The 15296-nt window shown below is 42.1% G+C and overlaps 2 protein-coding genes across 2 annotated transcripts in view; one reads left to right on the top strand and one right to left on the bottom strand.

The window, feature by feature from the left end:
• LOC111236309 (mucin-5AC-like) overlaps nucleotides 1–6213 on the top strand; it is a 30053-nt gene extending 23840 nt beyond the window's left edge. Inside the window, exons 5-7 of the mRNA XM_022764993.1 lie at nucleotides 295–2952; nucleotides 5114–5355; nucleotides 5530–6213. Of these exons, the coding sequence (XP_022620714.1) occupies nucleotides 295–2952; nucleotides 5114–5355; nucleotides 5530–6213 (3584 nt within the window). The remainder of the gene's footprint in view (nucleotides 1–294; nucleotides 2953–5113; nucleotides 5356–5529) is intronic.
• A 4002-nt stretch (nucleotides 6214–10215) lies between these two features.
• Nucleotides 10216–13531, bottom strand: cunh19orf67 (chromosome unknown C19orf67 homolog). Its single transcript, XM_022764992.1, has 7 exons — nucleotides 13411–13531; nucleotides 12988–13186; nucleotides 12757–12901; nucleotides 11869–11969; nucleotides 10940–11164; nucleotides 10591–10743; nucleotides 10216–10342 (listed from the first exon to the last, which is right to left on the bottom strand). Exons 1-7 carry the CDS (start codon nucleotides 13529–13531, stop codon nucleotides 10216–10218), a joined length of 1071 nt encoding a protein of 356 aa, XP_022620713.1.
• Nucleotides 13532–15296: the final 1765 nt, after the last annotated feature.

The following is a 15296-nucleotide window of genomic DNA, read 5'->3' as shown; positions in this document are numbered from 1 at the left end:
TAAATGTCTGGAATAAAGTAGCATGAAGTGGTTGAAATTAGTCCCAGCAATACCATATGACTATGTAAAAATAATTATTTATGAACAGATAATCCATGATGTCAGATTCCTTATGAGTCTGTGCACTGGACATACAAATTAATATTGTTAGTGTGCCTTTGGTAGAAGTTAGTTGACAGTCCAAATGAAAATATCACAAAAATGCATAGCTGAAATTGACTGATTCAAAAAATTAATTTTTTTTGACATTCAGATTGGAAGCATTGAATTTTGTTGTTTTTCTCTTGGCATCAGATGTAAGTCGACCACCTTCTACTACAGTGGCTAAGAAACCTACAACAGCTACAACATCAGCTGCACCCAAAAAAACGGAACCATCGAAACCTGTGGCCACTGTAAAGCTCAATGCTGCCTCCAAATGGTCTGCAACAGCAAAGGCAACAGACCCCAAAGTGTCACAGTCCAAAACTCAACAGCCTGCAAAACCTCCCACAAAGAAACCTGTTGCTGCTGTTCGGTTCCCTGCCCTTAACAAACAACCCCTTGGCCGAACCCCACCTGCCTCTCCAGCCAGCAAACCTGCAAATGGCAGCACCTCTCAGGCAAAACGTGGAACCAAACCCACTCAGGCTGTCCCACCTTTTACTGCTATCAAGAAGACAGGGGTTTCAGATGCTACCACACCTGCTACAGAAGCACAGAGTACTGCCGGTGCAGCAGTAGCAGTGGTAGTAGCTGCCACAGCAGCAGCTATTCTCGCAGAAACACAAGCTGAGGCTACAGTGGCCTTACCACAAGGATCATTCCTTGCTGCCTCTGCACCAGAGGAGGTCCCTCCCCCACCCTTGGCACAGAATACCCCACCAGAGGTGGTACCTCAAGAGCTTGCGCAAAGTCATGCAGCTGCTCCCACTCCTCCAGAAAGCCCTGTCAGGACAGCTTTACCACAAACATTTCCACCCCAAGAACAGCTAGAAATCAGTGCTCCTTTACTAACAACGCAGGAGCAGATCCCTGCCCCAGCTGAGCCCACATTACCACCTGTGGCCTCCCCTCCAGGCCTATCAGAAGAACCTGTTTACTTGCTAACAAACCAAACCCCCTCCACATCTAAAACCCTCCCAGAAGTAGCAAATGACATCCCTCAGATAGATCCTCCCACCGATCTAAATGAGGAGGATGATGAAGAGGAGAGGGAGAGAAGCCAGCTGGTTTCTATGTCTGAAATGAGTGGGACCACACAGCCCACAGAAGAGTCCCATCCTGGATCAGTTGGACCAGTGGGCGGGTCTGCTTGGCGAGCCAGTGGCGCCTTGCTTTCTGAGCTGGACTCTGAAGATGTAAGCGGCAGCCAGCAGGGTGCGTCTGAGTTTAGCACCCCTGGTGTAATGGAGGGCACAGAGAGCATGGATGATCTGGGAGAAGGTAGCCTCAAAGGAGCCATTGACATGGAAGGTGCCTCAGCAGGTTCCCCTGACTCTGAGAAGGTTCCTGACATACCAGTTAATGACTTTGATGAGGATGAAGATGAGGAGGACGATGACAATGATCGTGTGTGTGACATGGATGTGGGCTCAGAGCGGACAGATGAGCTGCAGAGACCCAGGCATGACAATGATGTGGATGATGATGAGGAGGATGAGGATGTGGAGATGGCTAGTGAGGGGGTGACAGAGAGTGGCCTGGAAAGCTATGGGAATGCAGATGAGGATGACTTTGCTGAGGATGAAAGACTAGACAACTTGAACAGAGTGGCCCAGCCCCCTCCTCCCCCTCCTCTGCTGCCCTCTGCCCCAGCTGCTCAGTGGGACCAACCAAACCCCTTCGCTGATCACTGGGCAGAACCTCTTCAGCCACAGCAGGTTCTTGAGCACATCTCCCAGATGGCAGGAGCAGCTGTAGCAAGTCCTTTGGGAGACCCCTGGCAAGCAGACTCTGAGACCCCAACTCAGACCCCAGCCCAAGCCTGGCTAGAACTAGGCTCTGCTCCTTTTGTTAATGAAAACCAAGAAGCCCCCCATCATTCCTCTGTCAGAGATGAGCCACAAAATCTGCAGGCCCAAATGTACTTGGATCAGCCCTGCCCTGCCCCAATGCAGACCCTGACCCCAGCTCCCCTCTCTGCCCCAGGAATGTCTTTGTCAAGCACCCTGAGCAGTGAGACCAGCACACCTGAGGAACTTGGTGACTACAATCGAGACGGGAAGCTCCAGCCTCAAGATGCGCAAGTCCCACTGCTTTCTCCCCAGCATGACATGGACTACCAGGACCTGGGCATCCACTTGGAGAGCGGAGACAGGGAAGGAGAGGAGGAGGCAGAGGCAGAGACCCTGCCGGCTGACGAAGTCCTTGGAGGCCCTGCAACTGCCCCCACTTCCAACCCTTCCTCATCCTCCGTAACAGAAGACGAGGCCAGTGACACAGAGGGAGAAGCTCAGTTGGATGATTCTTTGGAGAATCCAGCAGTCAGTCTCATCACCTTTGACAGCCAGCCTTCAGCGCAGCACTGCCTGTCCACTGTGGAAGAGGGAGAGGAGGCTGAGATGGAGGAGGCCGGCGCAGGTGAAGACACCACCCCACCTTCAGCTACCTCGTTGGCGTCTTACGGCTTTGACACCATGACCACAGCTTCAAACTCCAACGCTCAGTCCACAGGGGAGAGCTGCATCAAGAGCCCTGGCATCTTCTCCCTGGAGGAGCTGCCTGAGGAGGCCAAGGAGCCCTGTCTCATCCCACAGCCTCTCACCCAGCCATGCCTCGCAGAGCAGCAGTACATCGAGTGTGGGAAGCAGGGAGCAGAGTCAGCTGAGCTTGTCCACGAGGAAGCGCCGGGGTCAGAGGAAGACCCTTCATCAACTCTGTACACTTTGCAGCAACCAGAGGAAAACCCAGATGACATCCAACCTCCCTACTATTCTGCTATCTGTGAAAAGACTGAGAACTCTTTCGCAGGTAATGTATAGTTCATCATCTCCCTAACCGCCCAAATAACATCCCTTGTCTCCCTCTGGCCCTGTTCTAGCCTCCCCAAAACAATATCTCACTGTTGTAGTTCTTGTTGTAAGTGTTTGTCCTGAAATCTCTGGGGGTGGACGTAATCAAAGTAAAACTTAAAAAAACAGAGAGCAAAAAAAAAAAAAAGGGAAGAATTAAAAAAAGAGGACAGCAGTGGCTCTTCCCTCTGATATAACATTTCCATTATGAGTATATGGCTTCAATTCCTGTATGTGCAATAGCTACTATTTACTCCTAATGTCTGAGCGTGTCTGGGTTTTGGTTTCTGTTTTATTTAACACAGAATTATGTGGTTGCCCTGAACTGGCATGGATTTGACTTGTCTGTTTACAGCTCTTAAAGAGGGAAAACAAAAAAAATGAAGCTTAACAAAAGAAGTGTGGAATGAACTGTTTAACATGTTTTCATGTGTATTTATCCTTTTCACTCAAAGCTGATAATTGAAAATGAGTTTTGATTGATTGTATATTCATGTTTGATTTCGCTCTCCTACCTTACAATACAGGTAATCTTCCTTTTCCTCGATCACTCCCCATCTCTTCTTGCACTTTAAATTGTACCCAAGCTTTTTCTTGTGTTTATCCATCTTTTGGAGTAATTAACCTTAAAACTTTAAATAAAGATTAGATTTTTACCATGATGTACTCTCTCACCGTACAGTTTTATTGAAATGAGCACTTTGGAGTTGAATGGAAGGCATATTCATGGTCATCCAACACTACTGATCTTCATTTAAAGTTCCTGTTATTTTTTTATTTTTTTTACCTGTGGCTCTAGACACCTCATGATATTGCAGACACTCAAGTCAACAGTCATAGCCATTCAATGCTCCACTCTTGCCATACACTCACACAGACACTCATGTGTAAGTTATGGCCTTTCGTTTGAAAACTGGATACGATAAACAGCGGAACTCATGCCCAACCTGAAAGACTTCACTGGTCTGACATCTACAAAACTGGAATGAATCTGCTGTGACTTCATCATCATCTTGATCATCCATGCCACAAGACCTTCTCATCCGTGGATCGAACTGCAGCATCTAAAGCAATAAAGGAGTTTGACATCTCATTGTCCAGCATCAAGAAGGACGCAACACTGCTTATTCTGCTGCTACTTTAATTTCCCTCAACTCTATTGTGGGTGTGTTGCTCTTTTCTACTGGCTTTTTTTTGTTTTGTTTTTTGTTTTAGCATTCTTGCTGCACTGTTCTACAGCCATGTATTAAAGTTAATTGAGCTTATGCATGTCACTGTTGCACAATGACTAGACTTTCATCTCATTACTTTGGATTGGTTTGTTCAGGGTCAGCCAAATAGCTTGGCTCTAGGTCTGGATATACTTAGGTTAGAATAATATCTAACCTCAACATGATTCCTTCTAAAGCCAAGCTATTATTTCAGTTTTCTTGTGATGCTGGATGTCTATAAATGCATGGAGAGCTTTTGCATGTATCACTGGTTGACTAACTATAAACTCCATTCATGGGTGATGACGGTTTAAGCTGGCAATAGGCTTTTCTGTGGTTGTTTGTCTCACCATTGTTGATAGTATTTGCATATACAGGAAGTTGGCTGCTTTTTTCGCACACAAAAATCTTTCTGGGTGTCATTTAAAAAAAAAAAAAAAAAAAATACATGTAGAAAAACAATCATTTTAAGTATGCACAAATGCTCTCTGCACAAATTTCCGTACCCTGGCCCCAGTCACCACCCCCAGTCACTTCACCTTGGGTCACTATTTACTGGTGTGTTCACTGTTATTACACAAATACTACAAATACTGGTCTAATACAGGCTGTATCTGTCACTGCTGCACAACTTGCAAACAATGTCTTACTGTCATTTGCTCAAAGTACAAAACTACAAATAATTGCCAGCCAGTTTGGTTCTGTAGGCTACTGGCAGACCTTTGGGCTTGGCTTCACAATGCTTTCACTATTCCCTCAGCAAGTATGAGCCTCTGAAGGCCACCCCCTTCCCTATACACTCTTCTGCTTGTACTCACTGCACCGCTGTCACTGTCCTGCTGCCTGTGACTTCTGTTTTTATAACATCACGCTACTGTAATCTTCCTTCCCACTTCCTCTCACACACAGGCTTCACTGCACTACCGCACCATCACCGCCGCGATCACTCAGCATACCCTAGAACCTACTGCGACATCGTCATACCTCATGGCGCCTCTGTTACCCCACCGAAGCTGACCTGTGCTGACCTCCCACCCAGGAGCCCCGGGCAGCAGGCGTTGAGCCCACAGCTCCTCAGGCTGGAGCAACACCAGAGACAACTGCTGGAGCTGCAGCAACGCAGGGACCAACAGTGCAGACCACTGGAGGAGGCAGAGCAGGAGAGGAAGAGGCGGGAGGAGGAGGAGCAGAGGAAGAAGAAGGAGGAAGCGGAAGAAGAAATAAAGAGGAATAAAGAGGAGGAGGACAGGAAGATAATAGAGGCAGAGATGACAAAGAAGGAAGAGGAGCTGAAGCAGAGGAGAGACCTTGAACAACAACTGCAGCAGCAACAACAGGAGCTGAAGCAAAGGCAGCAAATCATGCAGTGGCAGCAAGAGCTGCAACAATCTAATAAAGGTCAGACGGTGCTGTTGTCCCCCTCCTCTGGCCTTTGCACTATCTATGAAGCACTGGAGAATAGTGATGAAGGGGAGGCTGAAGATGAAGAACAGGGAACAAAGAAGCTGAACCACACTGAAGAGAATGAAGAGCTCAAGCAAGAGACGTCAAATGAAGACATTGACGATGATTGTGAAAGGGAGACGTCAGATGAAGACAAACATAGAGACTCTTCATCTTCAACTGAGATCCCGCCTCCTCACCAAGACTCCCCTCAGACACCCAGCAGCCCCTCCCAGGATGGTGACAGCTCCTCCCCTTGCCCTCCCGAGTCTCCAGAGCGACCTCCACCCCTGGACCTGGATTGGGGGAAGAAAGTGGACATAGTCCAGCAGCTGATCAATCAGACTCTTCTGCTCAATGGAGATGGCTGCTCCTCCCTGCTGCTGATGCCAGGGGGTGCAGGAGGCACACTCAGCCCCCTGGAGAGCAGCCTGTGGCCCAGCCTGCTGCCTCCACTCACCCCTCCCTCTGCCACCGTCACCTCTGTCAGTAGTTTCTCCCCAGAGGCCACTGGAAGCTCCCCACAGGGAGAGTGGACAGTGGTTGAGCTGGAGACACATCACTGAGGGACCTGAGTGCGTGATTTAACTCACACACTTTAATCTGCAGATCCTGCAGTAATGTTAAACGTTAACAACACTCACACAGGGATGGTGACACAAGTGCTGTCTATACGTGCACACATACATGGGAATTCAAGATTAGAAGAGACAAACAAGACAGGGTAATATACACATGTATGCAGAGTGGCCCACATTTACTGTGGTGTTACTAAACACAATAAAGCAAATTAATATTTACTTGTGGAACAGCTGTGAACAGCTGTACAAGATATTATATACAATATTTGGGCTGGGAAAAATTTGAAGTTACCAGAAGAAATTCTTTCACATCGATTTGCATCACAATATCTGTTAGAGGATAAACTAGATCACTTAGATGTCCGTCCCATTGTACTGAATGATGCAGGGTTGTTTTAAAATGTAATTCCAAAGTATTTCAGAAAAATAACCCTCAGAGAATTATTTTTGTAGTGTTAAATTAGGTATTACAGTTCACAACATGTAAGGAAAATATCAATGATGGATCACAAACATAATAATTTATATTGATAGAATGCCCAGTCCTGTAGGCAGACCCGTAAACTGTGGTGCTTTAGATCAGTGGTTCCCAACCAATAAGGGGCCACAAGATGAATCTGAAGGGATCTAAATGTACTGTAAAAACAAGCACATTTAACACACAGACACTAATTGTTGGCGGTGCTACAGTTTAACAGCTGGCGGTTTATTTCAAGTATGTATGAAGTTTAATTGATGCAAAAAAGGTAAGGGACTTTCTTGTTCTGAATTAAAACTCTCAGGTAGTGCTTACCCCCAGGCTACCCCCTGCTGACAAGAGAATGGTCAGTTTAAGGATTCAGAAAGTTGAAGACTGTATTAAGGTCGTGGTTATGGTCAAGGTAAGTCAAGTCACTGAATCAGACTGAAATTTTATATTCTGTCTTTCTACTTTTTATTAACCAACTGTTTTCAAGCCTTCTCTACAGTTTGAGGAACAAAACTGAGTGAGTGTTAAATATTTGGTCATATTCTTAGGCTTCATTGAAATATATGTCAAAACATATATATATATATATATATATCATATATATGTTTTGATATATATATATCCCAAATTAAGATATCAGACAGAATGATAAAGGTATTTAACTACAATGCTGCCTAAGAGTCTCTGTTCAGGGCAAGAAAGTCTCTGATGCTGCCAGTGAAGAACCTGCGTCTCATCGCAGCCACACAGAAATTTAAGAAGACAAGCTTAACACAACACCACACCGAAACTCAGCACCTCTATTACCTCACACACGATATCCTACACCATGGCAAACACAAGACTTTACAGACTATAATATTACATTTCAATCCTTTAAACCCACACACCTGAAACCATGTGATTACTGACAGAATCCCATGATGCATCACTGCTACTGACTTAACAGGGTGCAACTGGACACTTTTCTTTATGCCAAATCTATGTGCCATGGGTAGCCACTCTCACCCCAATGGTGCCAAATGGCCACTATTAATCTAAGTAAAATACATGGATAGATTTGGTTGCTTTTATTTAAGTTCCTCACCTGTAGCCCCTTTATTTGAAGCCAGAGCTGTGCATACATGCTGACAGTTTCCTTGTCACCCTATTTAAAATTGGGAATACACTGGAGATATTTTGCTACTGAATAATGAAAGAAGACCACTGATCCCCAGATTTCTGTGAAATTGCACTTAATGAAATCCCTAAAGTCTTGTAAGGTATATTCATTCTAATATGTTGATCACAGACGCCTAAAAACTATGGCTGGTTATTTACAAGTCTCTGCTGTCGCCTGCTTTCTCAACTTACTTTGGTCTAATTTATTTGCAAACTGAGATCAAAGAAATCATCATGTTTACCAAAGGTTAGTGCGGCATGCAAGCATTTCCCTTTGAAACACTGGAGTCAGGCGCTAATGAGGTTTTAGTTATGTGCATATGATTGTGTTGATAAATGAGGTTTGTTAGTGATTCATTTAAATACTGCTGAAGGTTTGTTTTTGCAAAAAGATCTCTAATGGTCAACGTCACTGTTCTGTAGCTGCACATGAACTTTTCCATAGGTGTGGTCTTCCTTAGATTCTCATGCTCGCGTGTTAGATGACGTTACTTCAGTCACAGACAACAGACAGATGATTGTCTGTGATTACACCGGCCCTCTAGTCTGGTAACGTACAATACACAGACTTGATAATTTCTCTGGGTTTTAACCGATACTGCTGTGAAGGTCAGGGGTCACTGTATTGTCTTATGAGGAGGAGGAATATTATTAAAAGGGAGGGAATTCTGGGATATCAGGTTATTCTGGGTATTAACTGTGTTAATGTTGAATCTGTGATGAGTTGCGGTACGGTTGTGTGTTTGTGTGTGTGTGTATATATGTGTGTGTCTGTCTGTCTGTCTTTCAGTCAGCGTTTAAGACAGTCATATTGAGATTCACTGTAATGTCAGTTTCTAAGATTAGGGAATTCTTTAAAGCCAAATTTTCTAACACCCCTTTTAGATCGGACTTTTATTTCCTCTCCTGTTCCTTTAAATCTGTTTTATATTTAGTCAGTTCTTGGCTTGTTGCCTTGTCCTCCAGTGTTAAAACCGTATGAAGGCTGAATTGTTTAGCTGAAGTGAAAACTGAGGAGATTTGGCATCCAGTCCTGTTACCTTAACTGACTTTTAAGACAGCTTCTTGCCCCTTTCCCACTATTGGATCCAGCAAAGAAAATTACCCTTATCATTGCACACAACTTTGTCCAGTCTCTTATCAAAGTTTGTGTAGTACATGAGAAGCTGCATGTCCGCACCTCCAGGCGGGACACATTACACACACTGCATTTTTGACAAATTTGGACTTTTTAAATGTGCTTTCGCAAACCTGTCTGTGTAGTGTTTTTGTAAGCGTTTGTGTGTATATTGTTTAAAGACTGATCACTGTAATGAAGGGAAACTCCACTTTACTTTTGTACTTTAGAGATTTAGAAGTATAGTAGCCCTTTAAGAGTCATATATAGATTTTTATTGAATTAGAGAATGAATGATGTTGGTTGTAAGTGGTAGATTTTATTCGTTGTTGTAAGTTAAATGCCTTTCTTTATGTCCAGTCAACAGAATTGATGGACTGAATGGTTACAAGGTCAAACTGAACACAGCAGGCTGAACTCTTGAGTGAACAATTTCATGCTCAAAGTTATTAAATCTCCCATTTTGGATATTAATTTATTGAAAATGAAGTGGAGCTTATGTGTACTAATTTAAATGGCTTGATGAACCTGTTGAAATTAAGTAAATTGGGTGTTCTCACTTGTGAGGCCCAAATAATGGCAGCTTGTTTTAAAATGTACAATTTTCCTTATTGTCTTTGACTTTCTGAAAAACAGAAACATGTGATTGTGTGTAATTATTTCAATACAATGTTTAATGTAAATAAAATGTTTTTTTTAATTGTGCTTCTGGACTTCTTTACAGCACAACAAAATGCTCTTAAAAATGTTAAACTCTTAAAACTTAAAATATAATAATAAAATATTTGCAAACTCTTATAAAAATCTTTAAAGCTTACAACATTAACACACTGAACAGAATAAAGTGACAAAATAGTGTAGCAAACCTTACACTTACAACAGACTTATCACAGTATACAGCATAAAACTACTTTTACATAATCTGACTAAAGCAATAAAACTATGGTTAAAGGTTTTAAGTATTATAATTGTGTGAGGTACTTGTGATTTCAGCTCAGGTGTTTCTACATCAACCTCCAGACGCATTTGAAACCAGATGTTCAACATTACAATCTCACATCAACTTGACATACAGGGCATACAGTTGTTTCATAATAACTATCCTCAGGATTTACTTCCAACATCCGAAGTTAGCTGAATTGGTCCAATCTCTTTCCATGAGCTGTATATCCAGGTGTATTTTAGAGGTAGATGTCATGTGTGCACTAATGCACACACGCTCCTCCTACAGGGCCTCCCGTCAGTCTTTTGTCTGGTGTGACAACAGCAGCTGCTGCAGGTAGTCTGTAGCACTGCAGCTAGACGGCTCATCACTGCCCAGGAACAACAGCCTCTGATAGCTGGCCTGAGGAACCTCACATATGATCCTGAAACATGAACACACACAAATGTATAGAGTCAGACAACCTATGCAGAGAAGCTGTGTCAGATATACTAATGAGGATCCTGGGTGCAGCTGGAATGCAATGGACTTTTTTAATGTGAGGAGTGCCTTTCTTTTGCAGGATTTAGCAGTTATCATTCTCTGCTATTTTACTCCCGACCCTGAGCATGGAGAAATCTCAAGGTAAAAGCATCTACAGAGAAATTAACAAAGAAATGTAAATAAGTGTACCAGTCATAGATGTCCTCTGTGGCGGGGTCTGGGTTCACCTGCACCCACTGACCGATGGACCATATCCTTGCCATGTTACCATGAGAGACGCCCTGGCCGCCGCCATCAGCCTCTGCATGTATGTTGGGAATATCCTCATAGCACAGGAAGTAACTTAAAGGGACAAAAACACAGCAGTAAGGTTAAAGAGTTTGTAGTAAGATTGAGTTTGAAAGTAAGAGAATAAGTTGACAATTAGAAATTACTGAGTGTGATGTCATATTAGCAGAAGGGTTTTTCGAAAAAAGATACTCATCAGCGCTTTGACAGAGGTAATAGTAGGTGGAGAAACTGTATCATCCAGACTCACTACTCTGTGTCTCCAACTATTTCTGCCTCCCTCTCCTCATTGTTTCCACCCTGCTCTTCTTCTGCCTGTTGCTGCTGCTTGTCTTGGAGCCTCTCCACATTCCATCGCATTCGTTTGTACAGGCCGGTGTCGACCCGGGCCAGGTATGGTGTCGGTTTACAGTAGCGGAACACTGTCAGCCTCAGTCGGCTGAGCTGACTCTGACCGATGCAGAAGTGAGACACGCTGGAAATGGAGACAGAAGAGTGGAGAGAATTAGACAGTAAAACTGACTGATACCTGCAGAGAACTTAGTGCTAGTTATACTAGCAAAAGTCACAGAAAATACCAATTTAAATGGGTGAATGAACATTTTAGGGAAATTTATGCTAATAAAAATACCAAGCAAAATTTGTAAGGACTGAAATCACACGACTGTGCTGTGATGCACCTAGGGAGTATTGAGGAGGCTATACAAGAAAGAGAAACCTGTCAAGCATTTATTAAAGGATAACCATGAGGTTGAGCTTCCAGGAAAAGAGCAATGGCCTGATATTGTACGGAAACTTTACTTGGCCAATCTTTTGCTAGTTACATGAAACATTTTTAACAGAAATTAGGAAATAAAATCATTTACATGAAACAAACTGTGGCACAAGTAACTGTTTTGTTGAAATTGAATAATTTAATGTATATATTTATGTCTGTTATGTTGCATTTGTGCTACTGTAACAGTGATTTTTTCCAAACACAAAAACAACAAATTTTTTTTTAACAAATTAGGACACACTGTTATTAGTAGAAACCTGTGTTCCTCTGTGTGTGTGTGTGTGTTTAAGAGTGTGTGTGTTTGCATGTGTGTGTTTAAGAGTGTGTGTGTTTCAGAGTGTGTGTGTGTTTAAGAGTGTGTGTGTGTGTGTGTGTGTGTGTGTGTGTGTGTGTGTGTATACCTGTTAGGCTCACTTTCATCTAAACAGAGGAGATTGTGGCTGGCGTAGGTTAACACCAGCTGCTCCAACCTGTCACACAGCTGCTGAGAGAAGTCTAGCAGCTGCACACACACGCACATTGTCGAAGTTAGAGTCAGATTGTAGCGGTTAAACCATGATGATTTCATACAGTGAACACAAATGGTCTTCTCATTCAGCAAAAGATATGCCCTGCTTTAGGATACTGTTTGTTCCAACAACTGGATAAGGAACAGATCTAAATTATTCTGAGGCAGTTGACCATATCAGACAACCAAATTCATCAACACAGTGCACAGTGCTTACATACATTGTAATAGTGTATGTTCTCTGTGGTCTGCAATGTGACGTGCATCGGAAGAGGGTTTTTTTTCATGATTTGTTAAACCAAAGTGTAATTTCTGAGTTCTTCTCAGGGTGCCATTCATTAGGTTTTGAGAGAGGGTATGTGTCTGTTGCTTTCAATCAAAGTAAGGCATACAGTATGAGTATTGAAGCTAGTTGTGTGTCACAGGTAGCTTCATTCAAAATATAACTGAATGAAGCTACCTGGAGTACTACATAGTAGATGATACATATGTATATTTTCACACTTACTTCTAGTTGTGTTTAGCTGAACAGTTATGGTTTTATTTTCTTAGGTCAGATTGTGTTACCACCCTGATACAATGAAGGTTAATGGAAGCTTATGGAGCAGAGCATTGAAAAATGACATTTAAATAAATCCAGCAGACCTCCCTCTCATCTGGCTTTATAAACCATTTTTTTCAGTAGAAGGTAGTTGAAATGTCTGTTCCAACACCCGACTACATAAAACCAGAACTATCAGCAACATCCTAGTTGTGAGAAAATCCCTATAAAAACATTTACCCTTGTGTAGATGTCATAAGGCAGAGGGGTGTGCTGGGACACAGTGGTCCTAGCTGTGGATTCCAGGTGGTTAAAGTAAGGCTGACAGGTGTACAGGAAACTTGGTACCGCAGCAGCAAGAGCGTCTCTGTCTGAATGACCCTGTCTGCCAGAACACAAAGAAGAATTTCCTTGAAAATCAGAAAAAACCCAGATGAAATCAGTGCATTGTGTAGTTACCAGAAACCCTACCCATTCACAAGGCAGTTGTGTAGGTCATCTGCTTTGCTCATGAGGAACTGGAGCTGCAGCTGCATAGACTGGAGGCTCCTCGCCATGTGTCTAACCTCCAGGCAGCTGCAGGCCTCACAGTCACAGCTGCAGGCTGCATGTTTACCGCGGAGTGGCGCCAGAGCAACGTCAGCCAACAACGACAGCGGCTCATCCAGCTCTGCAATATATTATAAACATCAGGAGGAAACTTAACCATTTTAAAACACAAACAGCGTTAATTTCCAAATTATTTCAAGCAGCGGTGTCTTGAAGGATTGTAGAAAATGTGTTTTTTTAATTTAAATCATTAACGTCAAGGTATGCAGAATTTAGCTTTTATGTTAGAAAGTCGACACACATACAGGATACATTTTTGACCTTGTTGGCTGGTATTTTATTTACCCTCCCTGAAGTCTGACTGCCTCTCCCCGCTCATGTCCTCTTGAAGTCGGCCCCCAAACGCTTGTTGCATGGGCGCTGAGTTTTCGAGCTGGAGCTCAATTTGGCCTTCGATATCTGTCATGTTTTCTGCTGTAGATAAGTCGGTATTTCTTAGTAAACCTGTTGTTGATAATAAAACTCAACATTAGTTGATTATTTTGAAGCTGTTATTCACTGTATGACCCGTTAGCTGTATTACCCGTTAGCTAATTAACGGTAATGCTAGCGATGCTAGCAATACACCCAAGTTCAAACAAAGAAACAAACTTCAAATAAGAACTGTACAGTTGTCAGTTGTTGACTCAATCAATCCACATGACAGTTAAATATCTAACCACGCTGCAGTCTGTTGGTCACAATATTTTACTAACAGTCGTGCTGACTTTACCGTTAAGTAGCTACCTAGCTAGCGGTTAAGCTAACTTTACCTTTCCTCATGGAGGTGTGGCGTGAAAGGTCAAAGGTTGCTGCATCTCAATAACAAAACAACAAAATATGATTAAAAGTTTTATTTTTTATCAGTAATGTTAGCTTTTCTTTGGGGTTTCCCATACAGAAAATATCAAAACTAATGTTTGGAGCAAAATAATAAATAAAAAATGGTCTAATTAGATTAGAGTTGAAACTGAACAGTTTAGCTTGTCGATTAATGATCAGAAAAATAATGCACAACTATTTTAATAACTGAACAACTGCTAAAGTCATTTATCAAGCAAAAATGCCAAATATTCGCATGTTTTCGCTTCTCAAATCTAAATGAATGTCAGGTTGGTTTATGGAAAACTGTATTGGGCGCTTTTGAATGCTTGTAATGGCCTAAATTAGTAATTGAAAGAATTATCAGTGCATTGATTCAATAAACCATCATTATACCAATTATTTAGCCAATACTTGTTTATTATCATGGTGTTATAGCAATCTGCAATGCCCATAGTGACATAATTATTATGCATTAGCCATATAAGTAGAAATCTCAGATGTTGGCAACATCCTATTTCCCCAAATTAAAAAAATATAAATTAATGCACTGATGCAAATGATGGTATTTAGTCTCAGTTGTACAAGAACGAAATTTCTTTGTTTTATTATTGTATATGTTTAATTTCTCACAAAGTTCTAAGTATAACATCCTGGTATCTAAGGTGGATCAGAAGAAATTTTTACACTCTGTAGTTAGCCATATAAAGTATCATAGCTAGCATATGTTTTGTTGAGATTTATAAAGGCAGTTTGTTATACTGGCATTAACATATAAAAAATATTCAACACAAACATTTGCATAATACACTCTTTGGCATGTACGATATGAAACATTTTGTTGTCAAGACTGTTCAATTATCTTTAAAAGTTTTTACTAACCAACAAAGACAGCATTGCAGTTTGATGTTAAATTCTCAAAACTAATATTTAGTCCAAACATCCTGACAACAGGACAGAAATCATTGTTTGAAAATTTGAACAATTAAGAACAACTGGTCAACTTATCATGATGATTACCACGCTATGTATAGGATATGTAGTATGTCTCCTGGAGTGCTGGGGGTTATTCTCTGTTCCTGCTTCCTTCTTATCTTTCTGCTGGCAAATTTTCATTTTGCAAATCAGTTATGCAAATGTGGTCCAGTTCAATTTCTCTATCAAATCTACTAAAGGCACCTATTCGCACCACCATAAGAAGGACCTGTGGTTGGCACTGTCAACCCACTGCTTTGGCCCAGACTGAAAGGTTTCAACAATTATTGGACATTCATGGTCCCAAGAAGATGAATAATGCTGACTTATGACCTTTACTCCTCTGCCACCAACAGGACAATTAATAGGATAAGTTTTCACTTATCCTAATAAAA

The sequence above is a fragment of the Seriola dumerili genome, unplaced genomic scaffold (assembly GCF_002260705.1).
Source record: "Seriola dumerili isolate Sdu_G_001 unplaced genomic scaffold, Sdu_1.0 BDQW01000621.1, whole genome shotgun sequence".
Taxonomy (NCBI): domain Eukaryota; kingdom Metazoa; phylum Chordata; class Actinopteri; order Carangiformes; family Carangidae; genus Seriola; species Seriola dumerili.
Note: the sequence above shows the minus strand (reverse complement) of the source record. Positions and strands in the feature narration are given on the sequence as shown.

What these genes read in the sequence shown, in the direction of transcription:
- cunh19orf67 (XM_022764992.1), bottom strand. Translation starts at nt 13,531, where the DNA reads ATGACAGATATCGAAGGCCAAATTGAGCTCCAGCTCGAAAACTCAGCG. An exon ending in CTTATGACATCTACACAAGG is followed by an intron (nt 11,970 to 12,756) that starts GTAAATGTTTTT and finishes GTGTGTGTGCAG; the next exon opens with CTGCTAGACTTCTCTCAGCA. An exon ending in ATAGTTGGAGACACAGAGTA is followed by an intron (nt 10,744 to 10,939) that starts GTGAGTCTGGAT and finishes TGTCCCTTTAAG; the next exon opens with TTACTTCCTGTGCTATGAGG.